This window comes from Cheilinus undulatus, linkage group 13, assembly GCF_018320785.1.
Source record: "Cheilinus undulatus linkage group 13, ASM1832078v1, whole genome shotgun sequence".
NCBI classification, from domain to species: domain Eukaryota; kingdom Metazoa; phylum Chordata; class Actinopteri; order Labriformes; family Labridae; genus Cheilinus; species Cheilinus undulatus.
In genome coordinates, this window is record NC_054877.1 from 34,256,261 (window position 1) to 34,274,685 (window position 18,425).

At 37.8% G+C, this 18,425-nt stretch overlaps 1 protein-coding gene across 1 annotated transcript; it reads right to left on the bottom strand.

The window, feature by feature from the left end:
• Positions 1 to 2,979: 2,979 nt before the first annotated feature.
• LOC121520222 (complement factor H-related protein 1-like) lies at positions 2,980 to 13,518 on the bottom strand. The gene is made up of 9 exons (XM_041803596.1): positions 13,425 to 13,518; positions 13,136 to 13,327; positions 12,407 to 12,586; positions 12,064 to 12,255; positions 10,142 to 10,246; positions 5,744 to 5,905; positions 5,477 to 5,638; positions 3,371 to 3,396; positions 2,980 to 3,219 (listed from the first exon to the last, which is right to left on the bottom strand). Exons 1-9 carry the CDS (start codon positions 13,480 to 13,482, stop codon positions 3,196 to 3,198), a joined length of 1,101 nt encoding a protein of 366 aa, XP_041659530.1. The 5' UTR covers positions 13,483 to 13,518; the 3' UTR covers positions 2,980 to 3,195.
• Between the last annotated feature and the right edge of the window lie 4,907 nt (positions 13,519 to 18,425).

The window sequence follows — 18,425 nt, forward strand, 5'->3', positions numbered from 1 at the left end:
AAGCCAAATCTAAACCAAGAAAAGTGTCTTCTTTGGATAAAGGTTTTGCAGTAGACCACAACATCAACTCAACGTGGATAAAATTAATAACATCTGTTCTAGGGTAAGCCAACATCGGATTTGAGGCAGCATATTGTCTCTTTGTTGGAAAGAAATATAAAGATATCTTTAACATAACGTTAGCTAAAGTTAGCCTAACGTTAGCTCCTAGCTGCGTTGTGTCTCGTTATTTGTTGGGAGTTCATTGGCATTTTTTTGTTCTAGTTTTTGTACTTTGATGATCGTACATCATTGTTAGCTGTTGTCCAAAGGGCTTTAGTTAAACTAACGTTAACTCCTGGAGCTCAGCTTCATGAACTCATCTGAAAAAGCTGAGATAACAAAGGTTGGCAAACGTTATGCTGAATGATTCAATGTAAATACTGTAGCACCAAATTAACGGAGAGACACTCCTGGTAAAGATGGTAAAAAGACCTTCATTTTTCTCATATTCTGAGCCAAAAACCTTAACTTCAGTGGCACTTTGATGCTGATCCTCTATCTTGTGGTCTGAGATTGTGATGGCAACGAGATGCGGTTTATCACGTTTGCACTGAGACCTGTAAATTTTGGCTTGTAACTGAGACCTTTTATTGACCTTCTCAACAATAAAATGATTACTATATCCCTCCAATGCGTAGTTTAGACCCTTTTGGTGACTTCTAGATGATATGTGATCTTTCTGTCTCCAAAAATCATCACTGGCCTCCTGTGAAATATCTCCTACTGTGACAGCTGCAGTAGCGTCTGTCACTGAATGGTCATTGTTTGTCCGAGTGAGTGGAGGGGGCATGGCTTAGCCATAGGTCAATTGGGCAACCCTGACCACGAGGCAGGAGGTGATGTGCATTACCTTTTTTTATTTTTTATTTATTTTATTTATTTATTTATTACATAACCACAGTGACTTACTGAATGATGTATATTTTCCACTCTCTGTCAAAGGTTACTTAAAGTGGCTATTTTTCACAACAGCAGAAATGTATGAACAAAAATCAAAAACTTACTGAGAGAGATACATTTTTAATTTAACACACCACAAAATAAAGGAAAATCTAAAGAGGGTTTGGGTTAGGCACCGGGATCCTAAAGGTAAGGGTAAAGGTGAGGGGTAAGACACTACAAACTAAGAAAAAAAACCCAACAATGGTTAGTACATCACTTCCTGCCCCATGGTCGAGGTCACCTATCGTAGAGATCTGCAACAAATGAGCCCAAAACGCCCCACCATAGAGGTCTGCAGCCAGATGTCTCTCAGATTATCACAAGCAAACTTTCAGGAAAAGGAATGTCATAACCCCAAGCTCTGAGCTCTAAGCTCTATAGGTTATTAACTCCTTTTATAGCCTTTACAATTATGGTAGATGTCTACTGAATCTCATTCCAAGTGTGTATTGGTGAATCTGTTATTTCATTCTAATGAGGACTTTTATTTTGACTCTTGCAGCATTTTGACATGTACAGTAATCTTCTTTTACCTGTGCAGCTTCTGTTGTCTTTATGGTAGCAAAACAGGATGCTGCTATGTCCATCACCAGACCCACTCAGACGAGGCAGAGTGTTTGTGAGAACAGCCTGCAGCTGCAGACACACAGAGAGGTCGGGGAAATCTCAGGAACAAAGAGAAGTGAATATATTTAAGCTGTTCATTTTTAAACGTGTTGAGATGTTTTCATTCAAAATTGGTTATAAAATGGTAGATTTCCTGTTGGTTTTATGAAGTGGGTCCAAGAGACTTTTTTAGGCCCTGGCAAATTTCATAATTGAGGCGTAACAGGCTGCATGGGCTGATTTTATTACATTTTTCCCACACCAACATGAATACCCCAAATTATCTTCTAATGGCTTGACTGGATCATCTCATCCGATTTATTGGCAGAAGAGTCTGAAGCCCTTCAAAAACCTACTTCCTGTTTGATGCCATAAAATGCATTGTTAGTGTAGTACTTCTCTGATAATAATCTGATGAATAGCAGAAAAATTGAGTAGATATTGCCTCACTTTGTGTTCTAAATGTCAGATGTTCCTCTCTCCTAAGGAGCATGAGCAGCAGTCACAGGGTGAGAGGAGCAGCTGGGTATGTGTGTGTCCATAAGTGCAGTCTGACAACAAGCATGAACGAAATAATGTTAGCTTGTTGAATAAGTGAGTGACGAGTGTTTAATAGTTATCATTTCAACATTAAGAGGCTGAGGCTAACCTGTGGCTCCTTTAGGATAAAAAGCAGAATCCCACTGTAGGAGTCTGTCATTTAAATCATCCCCAGGCTGTTGTCATTAGTATGATCTTAAAGTGTGTATGTGTGCTTTTAAGGAGGGAGGCAAGGTACTAACATAAAAAATATCATTCTCATTTATTAAAATAATTTATTATTTTTTCGTGTTTATTCTGTGGCATGTTCAAGTTATTTGATTTAACAGAACTCAAAACATGTAGTTTTCTTTTACCCTTTTTTTCTAAAATGCTAAGCCTGTACTTTCTTCTTGTTCATGTTACCTCATATGTGAAGCTACCGTACATAACACAGTTCTGTATGTCTCTTCTACCACCTATTAAAACAATAAGAGAAGAATTACAAAAACATGTTAAAGAATAATTGTTCCTATCAGCGGTTTCTAAGCAGCACACCTATTGTCTGTTTGAAATAAGCGCTCTCATTTGCTGTATTAAAGCAGTGCTACTGTTGGGGCTGTTTGAATGCAGCCTTGTTATGTCTTTTTGAAAGCAGTGCTCTTATTGGCTGTGTAAAAGAAGAACTTGGGAAAAACAGTGCTCCTACTGTCTGCCAGAGATTGTTCTTATTCATGCCAATTGACTCACATTGATGGCATTTCAAGTTTTTCAATAAGAGAGGAATGCATTTTCATAATAGATTGATATTTTTTGCAAGGATTGCTACAGAAAATATTGAGACATTAAAGATAACATAGGGCACAAAAACTTTATTCTGTATGATTCATGTTAAAACTGCATTTAGAGTTTCTGTTGTAAAGAAAATGCAGACTGTCAAAAATCTCACTGTTTTTATATAAAACAGGAAAAAAATGTGTTTTAAAACAAAAGTGATAAATATGTCATCATGTGTGTTTTAGAGCTTCTTCTCTGATAGAGGTGTTTCTCAAGCTTCCATCTTCATTTTTTGTTGGCAGTCCACAATCAGCTCCACCACTGACAGTATCCCTGAGTAGATCACACAATGGGTTATTTTACCAGAGTTTTACTAAACTTGAAACATAAAACATGATCTATAAAATGTAACCTGAATCAGACTGAATAAATAAATGAGTTATCATGTGATTCTTTGGGAGGTTAATGACAGACTGATACTTACATAATTGTGGTCATGTTGAGAACAACCTAAAAAACAACAAAACAAAGGTTTTAAAGGTCACATATTATGCACAATCCACTTTCAGTCTTTTCTTGCAAAAAAAATCCATTCCCTCTACCCCTCTTTCTCCACCTTTTGGAAAAAGGGGGGCCAAAACAAGCCATTCTCAGATTTTCCCCTCATGATGCCACGTGAGGAATTAGCCCCGCCCCCAGGTTCAGTTGGCCCTCGCCTCTTGGACGACAGGTCCGCCCTTCTAGCTACATCCATCAAGACACATCCATATCCTGAGAGGGCCGGGGTCAGTCAGCTAATAAACATTTAAAGGCACAGACACAGAAACAGCTTGTTCTGAGAAGGGCTTAAACAGAGGGGGGTTTTAGAGATTTAAAAATCCAATACTGGACTATTTTTTCAGCAACAAACTTCTAAGGTATGTTTTGTTGACCTCTGAGACCGATATAAACTTCTCTTAAAGGGGTAAAATGCATGACCTTAAAAGAAATTGTGCTTCTCTGAAAAGATAACTAAAAAGAACACATTTGAATGAATTCAGTCCAGTTTGGAGATACCAGCAGTCTAAAAATGAGTTTGTTGAATATTCTGAAACAATTTAGAGTCAAATAATGACCAAGCCAAGACAGGAGTGGAGTCTTATCTCTGAATGGCAGTTGTGTGTCTTTTATTTTGTAGTAACCTTATTTCAAGGTCTCAAGTCACAGATAGCTGGATTTAGAAAAGGGGAAAAATTATTCTCATTTGGTGGGCTATCGAGGCCAGTTTATTTAGTCATGCTATTAATTTTGGAAATTATTTTACATCTACCTTTATTATCAATTATGATAATCACTAATGGAAATGATTTATTTAGACTTTATCTTTTTCTTAAAATTTGATACAGAAACTTCAGCCCGTAGACTCTCCTGTCTCCTCCTCCATCAGCTGCACATCAGTACGCAGCTGATGAAGGAGGAGACAGGATTAAAGCTTACATGTTAAAGTTGAAAAAGATAGTTGTAATCACTTCCAAGAAGCAGATAACATTGAAAAAAGGGAAATATGTCTCATTCTTTTTCCTTCTTCACTCTAATCAGGAAGCTACGATGGAGTATTAGGGCCACACAAAGAGAAAGAAAAAAACAAGAATTAATTTTTTTTTAACATTACGAGAAAAAAGTTGTAATATTATGAGAATGAAATCATAATATTACGAGAATGAAATCATAATATTACGAGAATGAAATCATAATATTATGAGAATGAAATCGTAATACTATGACTAAAGTAAAGATTGTCTGCCAGGGCGCCGCCTCAATTAAAATGAGCAATGTTGAGCATGTTGTGAAGCTATACTTAAGTACTGGTTTCACAAATAAGGAAATACTTCATCTTTTGGCACATCAGCATCAAATTCTGATCAGAATCAGGACAATACTCCATCGTAGATCCGCAGCTCCGCGGCAGACTGTCTTGTAATATTTTACTCTCGTAATATTACGACTTTATTCTCATAATATTAGACTTTTTTCTTGTAACATTACTATTTTTTCTTGTTACAGTAGGACTTTATTCTCGTAATATATGACTTTATTCTTGTAATAAAAAAAAAAAAATATATATATATATATTCTTGTATTTTTTTCTCTCTTCGTGTGGCCCTATTACTCCGTCCTAGGAAGCGCTGTACTCTAAGAGAATCCACAAGGAATTGAAGGCTGTAGGAGAAAAAAAATGTCATCAAAAATGCATTTTGGCCCAAAGAACTGCCGCTCCCTGGATACGCTCCTGTACTGTATTCTGTAAATCCTAAAGATGGTTGAGTGAGAAAATCCTTGCAGATAAACAGATTATGAAATACTCAGACCAGTCCATCTGAAAAATAAGTACAGTAAATAATGAAGGTTTCTTTATTTAGAAAAACTGTAATTATATATAAATATTGAATAATTATGGTATGTGTGTCTATGTAATACTTTTAAAACCATTACAAAGAAACTGATTGAATTAGCTAAACTTTAATCCATGAAGCAAATATTCATATACATCTGCTCAAAATTTTCAATTAATTGCTTTAAGGCAAAATGTGAAAAAGAAACATTAACTTACAATAGGTGTAGGTTATTCTTCGATTTTTGCAAGTAAAATGGCTTTCATGGTATGGCCGAACACAGCTGACAACCTTCGTATTTCCTTCCTTCACCAATAGTTTTCCAGTCTGCTGAAGCCCATACACACGATACAGAGAAAGATCCAGAACACAGAAAGCCTCTGCAAACAGAAAAAAAAAAAACATTTTCTCATTTTCTGTTTTTGTATAACTATTTTGAAAACATTCAAAATGAAAAAGAAACAGCTGTATTGATTTGATTATACCTTTGCATTGGGGAAGTTCTGACCAGGTTTGATCGCTGTAACACGTCACAGTATCTGGACCCTCTAGTGTGTAAAAAGCATTACACTGGTATTTCAAATGCATTCTGTGTTCTTGCACAAGAATATCATTTTGAATAACTGGAGCGACTCCACATTGGTCAACTGAAATCAAAACAGAGACTGATTAACATTTTCAAAGAACATAGTAGAGTGACATATGTTCACAGCAGAGCAAAACATGTTCGATCATTTCAGGGACCAGGTGATTTAACGGACAGTCACATTAGTTCCACCTCAATGCCTGTTTCAAGAAAGAGCAAAGGTTTGATAGAGATAGCATTTCCAATATGGCATCAGGGGCAGGCTGGCTAATGAGATGTTAGGTAAAGTTATAGAAAAACACAATATTTCATAATATTAGATAGTATTACAAATAGGTTATATGATTGGGTGGGTTTTGTTAGTTTGTTAGTTTGTTTGTTAGTTTGTTAGCAACATAACTCAAAAAGTTGTAAATGGATTTTGATGAAATTTTCAGGAAATGTCAGAAATGGCATAAGGAAGAACTGATTAGATTTTGGGACTGATCCGTATCATCGTCTGGATCCAGGAATTTTTTAAAGGATTCTGTACTATTGGGAGATAGGGCTGATGGTGGAGGTTTGCACTGTTACCACTTTACGCCAGGAGTTGGCGGACATGAGCAACTTCAATCCCAGCAGCATTTTGGGTGTGTTTCTATTCAAAGTTTTGGAGTTTATAGAGTTTGAAAGACGCACGTCTGGTCGAGATATGAGTCGGAGTGTAACAGAGAAAGACAGCGAATTGTAGCGAGAATACTCACAATGCTGGGAGGAATAGAGGAATATTCACCCTCTGCCATGACTTCCAGTCATCCAGTGAGACCATGGGTGAGACTGTCAGTGCATCTGTTGGCACCAGTAGGCAATGCTTCTGCCGTGACAGTCCACCCATTGCGAAGCCAATGCTTTGCCTCACCGCGTGTCCACCCCACCAGGGAGGGAGTAACCAATGAATGCTGTGGAGGGGGGCACAGGGGGACGGATCCAGGAATTTTATAAAGGATCCTTCACTGTTGGGAAGTAGGGCTAATGGCGGAGGTCTGCGCTCTCTGAGTGCTTTTCTAGTTAGATAATATTACACAGCTCTATCTCCCCATACAACCAAACAACCAGTCAGACCTAAACGCACTCACACAGTGTCTCGATGACATCAAATGCTGGATGGCTGAAAGTTTTTTACAAATGAATGAAAGCAAAACTGAAGTCGCTGTCTTTGGCCCCCCCAGTGCTATAAAACTGGTATCTAGCAGCTTAAGTGATTTTTCACCTTCATCAAGCCCCAGGCTAAGAATATTGGAGTGATATTTGACTCTGCATTCACATTTGAAACCCAAGTAAAATCTGTGGTTAATAACAATTTCTTTCATTTAAAAACAATAGCCATATTAAAACCAATTCCTCTCCTTTAATGATTTAGGAAAAATTATACATGCTTTCATGTCCTCACGGTTGGATCATATTCTGGAATCAGCCAGACATCCCTCTCCAGACTGCAAATGGTACAAAACACAGCAGCAAGGCTTCTCACTGTCTCTCATAAAAGGGATTATGTCACCCGAATCTTACCCTCTCTTCACTGGCTTCCAATACAGTACAGGTTTGATTTTAAGGTTGCTCTGTTTGTGTTTAAAGCTGTAAATGGCCTGGCACCAGCTTACATTTACAACCTCCTCATCCCTTGTACTACTTCCAGCCCCATTAGATCCACAGACATGGGACTTCTGGCTGTCCCTCGTTCCATTCATAAACTTGGAGGGGACCAAGCTTTTGCAGTAAAAGTCCCTCAACTGTGGAACAGCCTCCCACCCTCAATGTAGTGTAGGTTATTCTTCGATTTTTGCAAGTAAAATGGCTTTCATGGTATGGCCGAACACAGCTGACAACCTTCGTATTTCCTTCCTTCACCAATAGTTTTCCAGTCTGCTGAAGCCCATACACACGATACAGAGAAAGATCCAGAACACAGAAAGCCTCTGCAAACAGAAAGAAAATACATTTCCTATTTTTGTATAACTATTTTGAAGCCATTCAAAATGAAAACGAAACTGCTGTATTGATTTGATTATACTTTTGCATAGGGGAAGTTCTGACCAGGTTTGATCGCTGTAACACGTCACAGTATCTGGACCCTCTAGTGTGTAAAAAGCATTACACTGGTATTTCAAATACATTCAGTCTTTTTCCACAAGAACACTATTTTGAATAACTGGAGCGACTCCACATTGGTCAACTGAAATCAAAACAGAGACTGATTCACATTTTCAAATAACAGTAGAGTGACAAATGTTCACAGCAGAGCAAAATGTGTTGTAATTAATTACACACATTATTTTGTTTATCTGTAGTTTTCTTAATAAGTTAGATCATTTCAGGGACCAGGTGATTTAACTGACAGATGGGTCACTGTAGCTGTTAGCCAAGCTGTCCACCTCTATGCCTGTTTCAGGATAGATCAAAGGTTTGGTACAGATAGCATTTCCAATATGGCATCAGAGGTAGGGTGGTGATTGGGAGGTTCGGGAAGGCTCATCATGACAGGAAACTGAAGGGTTGGTAGGTTTCTGAGTTTAAATCTTAAACTTACAACATGGAGAAAAGACAAGAAATGGGTGGTGGTGAATAACAAAGAATGAAAAAGGAGCAGAGTGTTAGCACAGAGTACAGTTACACTTGTGTGCAGCTTTGTCAGAGAGAGGCTGCTGATGACTAGTCTTGCTCTGAATTTTGAATCTGACAGGGCCTAGTGCGGTACTTTGTGGAACCCCTTTTTTTAATAAAACTTCCCTAGAAATTGTTAGCAAGAGAAAAAAAATAATGGAAAAGTTATACCAAGAAACACCAAGAATTTGACTGATTTACCTGGTATGAAACTGGGCATATTCACTCTGTCATTTAAACCAGAGGTGGTAGAAGATCCTTGTCCAGCAGTCTATGTTTCTCCTGCAAACTGGGGCTAAGTTTCAGAATCAATGCGTATACAACTATGGTGTGTATGTAACACCTTAGACAAAAGACCAGGGCACCTGTGCATCCGAAAGACCCCTAAACTTCCCCAAAGCTGCCTCAAAAATGCCTGTAGGAGCCTGACTCAATTCAACCACATTCAAACCTATAGATACATCAAAACTGCTTTTGTATGTGAGATTTTAACACATTTATGACTGAAAAGGATTTTAAAAATGACTGAAAAGACATGAGGATGGTCTAGACAAGTCCTGATCAAAATTTTAAGACCAGTTGAAAAACTGCAAGAATTTACATTTTGCACTGTTGGATCTTAAGAAGGTTCTAAGTAGAGCTTCAAAATGCAAAAAGAAAAAATGGGAGTGAGACAAAAAAACATTTGTGTAAGCAATTTCTTGAAAACAACAATTTCACTGAAATAGGCTGTTCATCAGCTGATCAAAAGTTTAAGACCACACCTCAAAAAACCCTCAAAACAGAACTAAAAGTTTCGGAAAAGGGCTCAGTAATGAGTAGCTCCACCGTTCTTCTTGTTCACTTCAAAAATTTGTTTTGGCATGCTTGATGCGAGTGTTTCCAGGAGGCTAGTGGGAACGTTGCTCCAAATGATGAAGATGGATTCACAAAGGGCATCCACTGTCTGGAACTAGGGATGGGTAGCGAGTTTGGTACTTTTATAAGCACCAACCGAATTCCATCGGTACTACTTAGTACCGATTCACGTAAAATCAAACAGTACCATGTGTCGGTACCTAAACGCATCCTTGTGACTGTAAGACAGTGGAAGAGTTGTCAATTTTCCATGCCGGACGCGAATGCAGCATTGCACGCACGTGAGTAATGACGTCGGTAGCAGCTTAATGAATCAACAAAACAAACATGGTTGACCGGCAGCGGTTAAAGGTGGCACACGACTTTTGAAAATACGATGCAGGTTACGCTGCAGTATTTGTGACATGAAGTTCAAGATTTACTACAGCAAAACTTCTAACCTGAGGAAGCAGTGTGATGGTTGATGATTCAGATTGGCTCCCGCTGTTTCCTGCTTGTTCGCCTCTCTCTGCCTCTCAACCATGGAAATATAGTAAAGGGAAAATGCAAATTCTTGCAATTTTTTCATCTAGTCTTAAAATTTTGATCAGGAGTGTATATTCTATACAAGTCTGTACCTCCAACAGGTTGTCTGTCACCTCCTTGCCTCGTAGATCAACCATGTCCAGTATTTGGTCTGTCTACTCCATCTAAGTGAAGATTAAAAAGAAGATGAAATACACAGTATATATGCTCTAAGAGTGACTAGATCTAGTGATGTTCTGGTTAGTCTTTAATGTTGAACAGATCAATGAACTACCTCCACTCCCAGTTCGTGTCCCACTGCCAGGAGATGTAGAATGGCCCCTGGATGATTTGGCTTCTTCTGGGCCACCGTGTCCAGCATCTGGTGTTGTTTGTTTGCCTGAATGGTAGCGCATTAGTTATGCAAACTAAAAACTGTAGAAAATCAGTACAAAAAAATCAGGAACCCCTCTCCAAGACATGACAAATGCTTATGCAGCTTGCTGCTGTGAGCTGCCGTCTCTATTTGAAATAGCTCATCCATAAGTCCACATGAAGATGATGAGCTGGAAGGGGAGGAGGCACTTTTCCAATTTTATCACGAGGCCAGAAATCTTTGAAAGAAATCTTTCAAAAACTTCTTTAAAACTAAAAATGCTATTGTGATTTATTTGACAAATAACAAGCTGAAATAAATAAATAGTCCTTTTTCACACATAATAACCAAAAACTTGATATTTTGTATGGCCTCCTTTGGTTTTGATAAGAGCTTGCATTCTTGCTGGCATTGTTTTTATATAGTTTTCCACAGTCGCTTTTGTTATTGAGCTCCAAATAGTTTTTAGCTGTTCCCACAGACTTGCTTTAGATGAAATTTTTGTGCAATCAATCTTTAAATCTACTAAATCCCACATTTCTTCAACAGGATTCAAATCTGGTCTTTGACTTGGCCAGTCCATCAGTTCCAGTACTCCAGATTCCTTTTTCTTGGTCAAATATATTAACATAACATAATATAGCATAACATTCAACCACTAAAACTAGTTTTTCTGTTCAGGAATGCAAGTCAATAAATACAAATTGACATATCAACCAAGAAATAATAATGTGCTTTACTATTTTTTCAGTTTTTTTGTAAATCAGTCAATTTGAAAATTCATGGATAATAATAATAATTATATTTTAGCATTAAAAATGTCATTTTAGTTAAAGAGCTTCTACATATTGGTGTATTAACCATTGCAGAAACATAAAAAATGATTTAGGTAATTACCAATGCTGTTAATTTAGGGCAGCTGTGGCATAAACCTTACTTTGGGTGGTGGCTTAATAAATTTGTTAAGCTCTGTATACTAAAAATTAGTGGAGGTTTAGGCTGAACCAACACACCTATGTCAGTTGAGGTCTTTTTCTTTATTTATCATCATTCTTTAAATGTAAGTGTGTTTTAAGGGCTAAAGTTTTTATTCCTTGGTCATCCTCAAACCTTAAAGTGTATCCAAAAGGACTGAAATCTCTTGTCTGAAAAGCATATTTAAATATCTAGCTAAAATGAATCTGTAAATATTGGCATATTGGTGAAAATCCAATATCCTGCATCCCTATCCACTTGTTGTGTACGCACCCAGCCAAGAGATGTCATTAGCTCTGCACAGTTAGGGGAGCAATCCCTCTTCTGGGTCCTGTTACAAATTGCTCCAATTACTTTTTTTGTGTGATGACTTTTTAATCATTTAAAAAAATCTTAATCTTGGCAGGTCAGGTTTCTAAGCTCCTAAGCCTGGCCTTTCTGTAATTCTTGCTGACCAGTGGTTTGCATCTTCTGCTGTAGCTTTTGTACTTTTTTCATGAAGTCTTCTGCAAACAGCAGATTGTGATACCTTCACTCCTGCTTTCTGGAGGTTGTTGCTGATGTCACTAAAATCTTTCCGTTATGTTACAAATAATGCTATCTTCTAAGTTGTGTATCAGATATAAATGTAAATACCTTGAAATAAAGGCTGAAATGTTGATCTCTTGTCTCATATTCATCTCTTGATGTCAAAACCAAATGTTTTCAGTCTACAGCAAAAATAAATGAATTGGCCCCACTGTTTCTAAACTTTTTGAGGGGAGTGTATTTGCTGATTGCCCATGTTCACCAACAGGGATCCACCAGGGGTTACTGAATAAAACTAAAGCATCAATGCTGCATAGCTCAGCACATAGTTCACTTACTGCATGTTGGGCATTCATTCCAGTTTCCAGCCATGCAGATGATGGATTTTTTACTCCCTGCATTCTCCACAGTGTATCCAACTTGACATTCATACTGAAGCTCTGAATCAGCAGGAAACACCTTCTGATATCTCTGACCAATGATGACCGCATGAGGGATTTTTGGGGGTACACCGCATGAATCGATACTGACTGTAACAAACAAACACATCATCAGTGGGTGATTGCTTTAACAGGTGGCAATGAAGTCAGTGTAGTTATTGTAAGTTTCAAGAATGAAAACCTTTGATTTAATGTTACACAGACACATTTACAGAGCTAAGGTGTAAAGTGTCTGACTTACTCTCACACACAGGCACAGACGACCAGGCTCCATTCAAACAGATGGCTGTGGCACGCCGGTTTTTCAGTTCATACCCGTCCTCACATGTAACCCTGATTGTGCTTCTATCATGATACCAGCCAGTTCGTCTTTTATTATATTTTCCATTTGGTATCTTAAGGGAAAGACAGGCTTTTTCATCTGTGAGCAGAAGAGGGAATGTTTAAGATAGCAGCCAAAATCTGTGGAGGAGGTGCTTATTACTTCAGACCGCTAGCATTAGCTTAGCCTCATTGATTGAGCCTTGAGCCACAAGCAAGGTAAACCAAGAAAACACAGATAAGATGACAAATGCTAGGAGACAGCTAAAAACACAAGGACAGCTAAAGATTGAAGTACTGGAAGGCAAGCATCAGGTGTTAAACCATAGCCTGACTGACATGTACAAGTTTTGGCCCATTCAGTGAAATGTTGGCGTGGAAAATACTGTTTTATGTTTCATAAAATGATTTGCAGGTATCTAACACTGAAATTTCAAGTTTTCTAAACTTACAGTGCACAAGCCTGTTCTACACAGATTATGCTCATTACAGCAAGAGGATAGAGACCAAATCTAACTGATTCAATGTAAAATTGATCAACATTTGCTAAAGATGACACATAATAAATATAAAATGTGAAAGAGACATGCAGTTTGAGATGAAAACACCACTGTGGACTTTCTCATTCAGACAAACCAGAACACCTTACCTATACATCGTGGCTTACGAGACCATGCTCCATCCTGACATGTGCTTGTTGCCCACCATCCCTCCACTACTAGTTTGCGTCCACTATCACAGGTGTAAGAAATCTCAGATTCATGAGAATAACTTTCTTGTTCTGGGACAAAATAACCACCATCTAGACTGGGAGCAGAACAAGGCTGAGCTGCTCTTTGAGCTGGAAGAAAAGAAATTACAACACTGAAATGATATTTAGGCATTAAATAGATTGTTTTATAGATTTTTTTATTGATGAAATAATTTAGCGTTCTTACCATGAAGTGCACCTGGAAGCCCAATAAGGAGAAAAAATACAAGATATCTCATTCTCATTTGTTAGGAGTTCAATCTTAGCAGAGCAAAGAGCTCTTTTCAGATCAGGACACGTTAATGATTGCTGAGGACATTCCCCCTGAAATTAAGAGATCTGCACTTAACAAGTAAACACTTAAACTGTGACTCTGGCATCACACTGTTACTCTCTAGCACCCACACTGTTCACATGGAGCAGCAACATTGCAGACATACACAGGGAACAACACTGAAGAGTTACAGCTTTTAAAGACTTATTTATAAGATTGTGCCTCATATTTATCTTTAAATGAGTCCTGGAAATGAATGAGAATTTCAGTCAGATTCTATACATGCTTTTACAAGCCATGTGAACTTACCAACATAGAAAACACATTCAGTGACTTTTAAATTATTAAGAGTTTGATAAAGTGAAAAATACTGTTTTCCTACTTTTGGATAATACTTTAAATGTTCTATTAAAGCTTGTGTTTCAACTCCAGTTTGGTACATTTCATATAACACAGCTTTTTGGAGTGATTCTTCCATGTTTGTCAAAGCAAACACACTTGAACTAGTTTACATTCCAGATTTCAACAAGATTTCCAGGACTCCTGTGATTAGAGGTCAGCATTGTGAAACACCACACACTTTCAGTGGAGAAGTTCGCTCTGAATTGCTTAGCTACTGTGAAATAAACTGACATTGATGGCTGTTCTTTATGTAGTTTTAACTCTGGAAATAGGTTATTGGGGGAAAAAAGAAATACAGCGCAGATCCTGGATTATTCAAGAGGATATGGCAACAGACCTCTAAGGTGGGGCGTTTTGGGCTCACCTGCTGCAGACCTCTACAATGGGGCAACCCTGAACCCGGGGCAGGAAGTGATGTGCATTACCCAGACTGGAACCACAGTGACGTACTGAATGATGTATATTTTCCACTCTCTGTCAAAGGTTACAGTAAGTGGCTGTATTTCACAACAGCAGAAATGTATGAATAAAACCAAACATTTATTGAGAGAGATACATTTTTGATTTAACACACCAAAAAGTAAAGGAAAACCTAAAGAGGGTTAGGGTTAGGCACCGGGACCATAAAGGTTAGGGTAAGGGTAAGGGGGAGGTAAAGTGGGTTAAATTAAAAATAAGACACCACAAACTACGGAAAAACCCAACAATGGTTAGTACATCACTTCTTGCCCCATGGTCGAGGTCGCCCATTGTAGAGGTCTGCAACAAATGAGCCCAAAACGCCCCACCATAGAGGTCTGCAGCCAGATGTCTCTCAGATTATCACAAGCAAACTTTCAGGAAAAAGAATGTCGCAATACCAAGCTCTATGCTATATAGGTTATTTACTGCTTTATTAGCCTTTATGATCAAATACCAGAGTGTTAGAGCTCTAAATTTCATTCCAAGTGTGTATTAACGAATCTTTCTTTTTTTGAGTGTTATGTGGAAATAAATGTATTGGCACAAGAGGAAGATTCAGAAGCTTCACAGAGACAAGAAGACTGGGTTCTCTCTCAAGAATTTTACTTGCAGGTGCAGTCATCGACAAATGCACAGGCCAAAGACCAAGAATGCACACATTGACAGTCATTTATACACTTGACGCCCGATCCAGGAAGTCACCCCATGTGACCACTTCAGTTCCATAAAAGTACTTTCCTTGACCACTATTTCTGGTAGGCTGCCAACTAAGCCAAACTTACTTTGTTACATCATTCCAATATAAAGCACAATATTTTCTCACTAACAACAATCTTTTACCTGTGCAGCTTCTGTTGTCTTCATGGTAGCAAAAAGGATGCTGCTATGTCCATCACCAGACCCACTCAGACGAGTTAGAGTGTTTGTGAGAACAGCCTGCAGCTGCAGAGACACACAGAGAAGTCAGGGAAATCTCACAAACAGAGAGAAGTGAATATATTTAAGCTGTTCATTTTTAAACATGTTGAGATTTTTTATTCAGACTTGTTAATAAAATGGTAGATTTCCTGTTGGTTTTATGAAGTGGGTCCAAGAGACTTTTTTTAGGCCCTGGTATGGCCTTCCAAATTTCACAACTGAGGTGCAACAGGCTGCATGGGCTGATTTTATTACATTTTTTCCACACCAACATGAATATCCCAAATGATCTTCTAATGTCTTGAGTGGATCATCTCATCCAATTTTCATGGCAGATGTGTCTCAAGCCCTTCAAAAACCCACTTCCTGTTTGATGCCATATAATGCATTGTCACAGAGACAGCTTTTGTTGCAGATCTGTGAGCTTTACATGATTAGACTGGGGTGGTATAAGGATGTTGGAAACCAATTTTGAGAGAGCTGTTTATGTCACACACAGGCAGCTGATAAACTTTACTTTTGCTTAGCTTAGTACTTCTCTGATAATAATCTGATGATTAGTGGAAAAAATTGCAGTCTGACAACAAGCGTTAACAAAATAATGTTAGCTTGCTGAATAAGTGAGTGACGAGTGTTTAATAGTTATCATGTCAACTTTAAGAGGCTGAGGCTAACCTGTGGCTCCTCTGGAATAAAATGATTATAAGAGGACATTATGAAAGCATTATATCACTATAAGAGTCTGTCATTTAAATCTTTCCCAGGCTGTTGTCATTAGTATGATCTTAAAGTGTGTATGAATGTTTGTAAGGAGGGAGGCAAGGTAATAACATGAAAAATATCATTCTCATTTATTAAAATCATTTATTATTTTTTCGTGTTTATTCTGTGGCATGTTCAAGTTATTTGATTTAACAGAACTCAAAACATGTAGTTTTCTTTTACCCTTTTTTCTTTCTAAAATGCTAAGCCTGTACTTTCTTCTTCTTCATGTTACTTCATATGTGACGCTACTGTACATAACAGAGTTCTGTATGTCTCTTCTACCACCTATTAAAACAATAAAAGAATTTAAAAAATACATTAAAGAATAAATGTTCCTATTAGCGGTTTCTAAGCAGCACACCTGCTGTCTGTATGAATCTCATTTGCTGTATAAAACCAGTGCTACTGTTGGGGCCAGGGGTGCTGCCAGGGATTTTGGGCCCCATGAAAAGAAATCTAACTGGGCCCCCCCACAGCCGGCCATTAGGCTGGTGGAAAATTTTGATACCGTTTTACATAACTATGCATTTTAATGATATTTTTGACTATCATTCCCATATTAGTGAAAAGAACAACATGACAGTTACTTGGTAGGGGAAACACTGAAACTAAAATGAAATTCATTTGGATTCAGTTATTTGCTGCAAGACTGATACTCTATAATCAAAAAGCCATCTCTTTCTTTAAATACTTGAACATAAAATTCTCTTAAAATTAATTACCTGAAAATACAAAACTTAAATACAAAATAACCTCTTCCATTAAAATGAAATGTAATTATAATCTGTGGAGAAACAAATAAAATCTCAGCTAAAAACACCATCAAAAACAAAACGGCCAATTGCCTTTTATGATTTATTGTAATTTCAACATTATCATCTATAGAACAAGATACAACAAGCAAACAAGAAAAATACATAAAACTAAAAATAATAATAATGATGATAAATAAAATCAGCAGCAGAGGTTAAACTAAGTGAAATAGGCTCACATTATATAGTATTTCCTATAATGTAATACCGTTTGTAATAGCATCATAATCACCATTTTAGGTGGCCTCACCATTTTGTTTTACTTAATGGTGTTTTCAGTGATTTGACCAAAAATGACAAAGGAAAATGTCATTTTACTACCAATACTCCACTACTCACTGTCATCCTCTTGTAGCCCCACATGCAGGTCTAATTTTTCTCTAAAACTGTAGACTCACAGGTGATGTCATTAGATTTATGGTGAAATAATACATATATGAGGCTATATGGTTGTTGGTATTTAATCTTCTGATTTCCAGAAAATGAAAACATTTCTCTGATTGGATTGAGAGCAGTCACCCAGTCAGGGGGTGAGAGTCCCAAACTACTGACCAAACATTTTATTTCAGAGATAGCTGATGCTTTTTAAACCCTTAAAATCGTTCTGAAATAAATACAGACTATAGACTTTTTATTTCAGAACTATTTTTTATTCTTTAATGTTTTTTCTCCATAATAATCAATTAATTTAACACACAGCTGCTCACCTCCTTCCTCAGGGGGTACCTGGGGACAGGGGGGACTGACAGACTGCTGCTGCTGCTCTTCTTGACGTGTCTGTTCGGAACACGCGTCATGTTTTAACTGACTGAATATGAACAGAGCAGCTTGCTAAACATTTGCCTGCGTTGATTGTTTAACTAAAACAACAGTGAAATGTATAAATCCAGAGTTTTCTCCAGAAATATGAGCTTATATGGGGAGAAAAGTGAGCTAGCTTATAAAGTATGTATAACGTTAGGAATAGACAACAGGCTAATGTTCCATCACATGAACCACTAACAGACCCACCTTGCCTAAGAAAGAGCTGGGTGACATACTGTCGAGCGCAAAAAATTGCCATACTGCGACTGTCCACTTGAGGTTGGCTGCTGGAAAACCGGAAGTTCTGTCTGCACACATGTTAAACAGCCGGTTTTGACACACAAAATAAACTGGTTTACAGCCTGGTTCAAAATACCAAACGTGTCTCATTTGGATTATATTTAGGATAAACCTCACTTCATGGTGATTGGCGCGTCTCATTTGATTGGCAGATAGCTCGGCAGGCAGAGGCTCCGTTCCTGTCACCGGAATGCCAGCTAGCAGGCTGACAGGAAGTCGCGCTTAGTTGATCCAAAGTTCGGTTGAGACCGTGATTTCAATATGGAAGCCTCCACGGATTGGCTTCAAAAGCCGTTTTATTTTTTTTATTTTTTTTTTTAATTGATACGTGTCCACCATACAATTATTCACAATACAATATATACAATTCACCCGTGTATATACAGTATATAAAAGCCGTTTTACTCCACCTATTGTAAGCAGATGACTGACGTCACACGGGGTTTGTCCA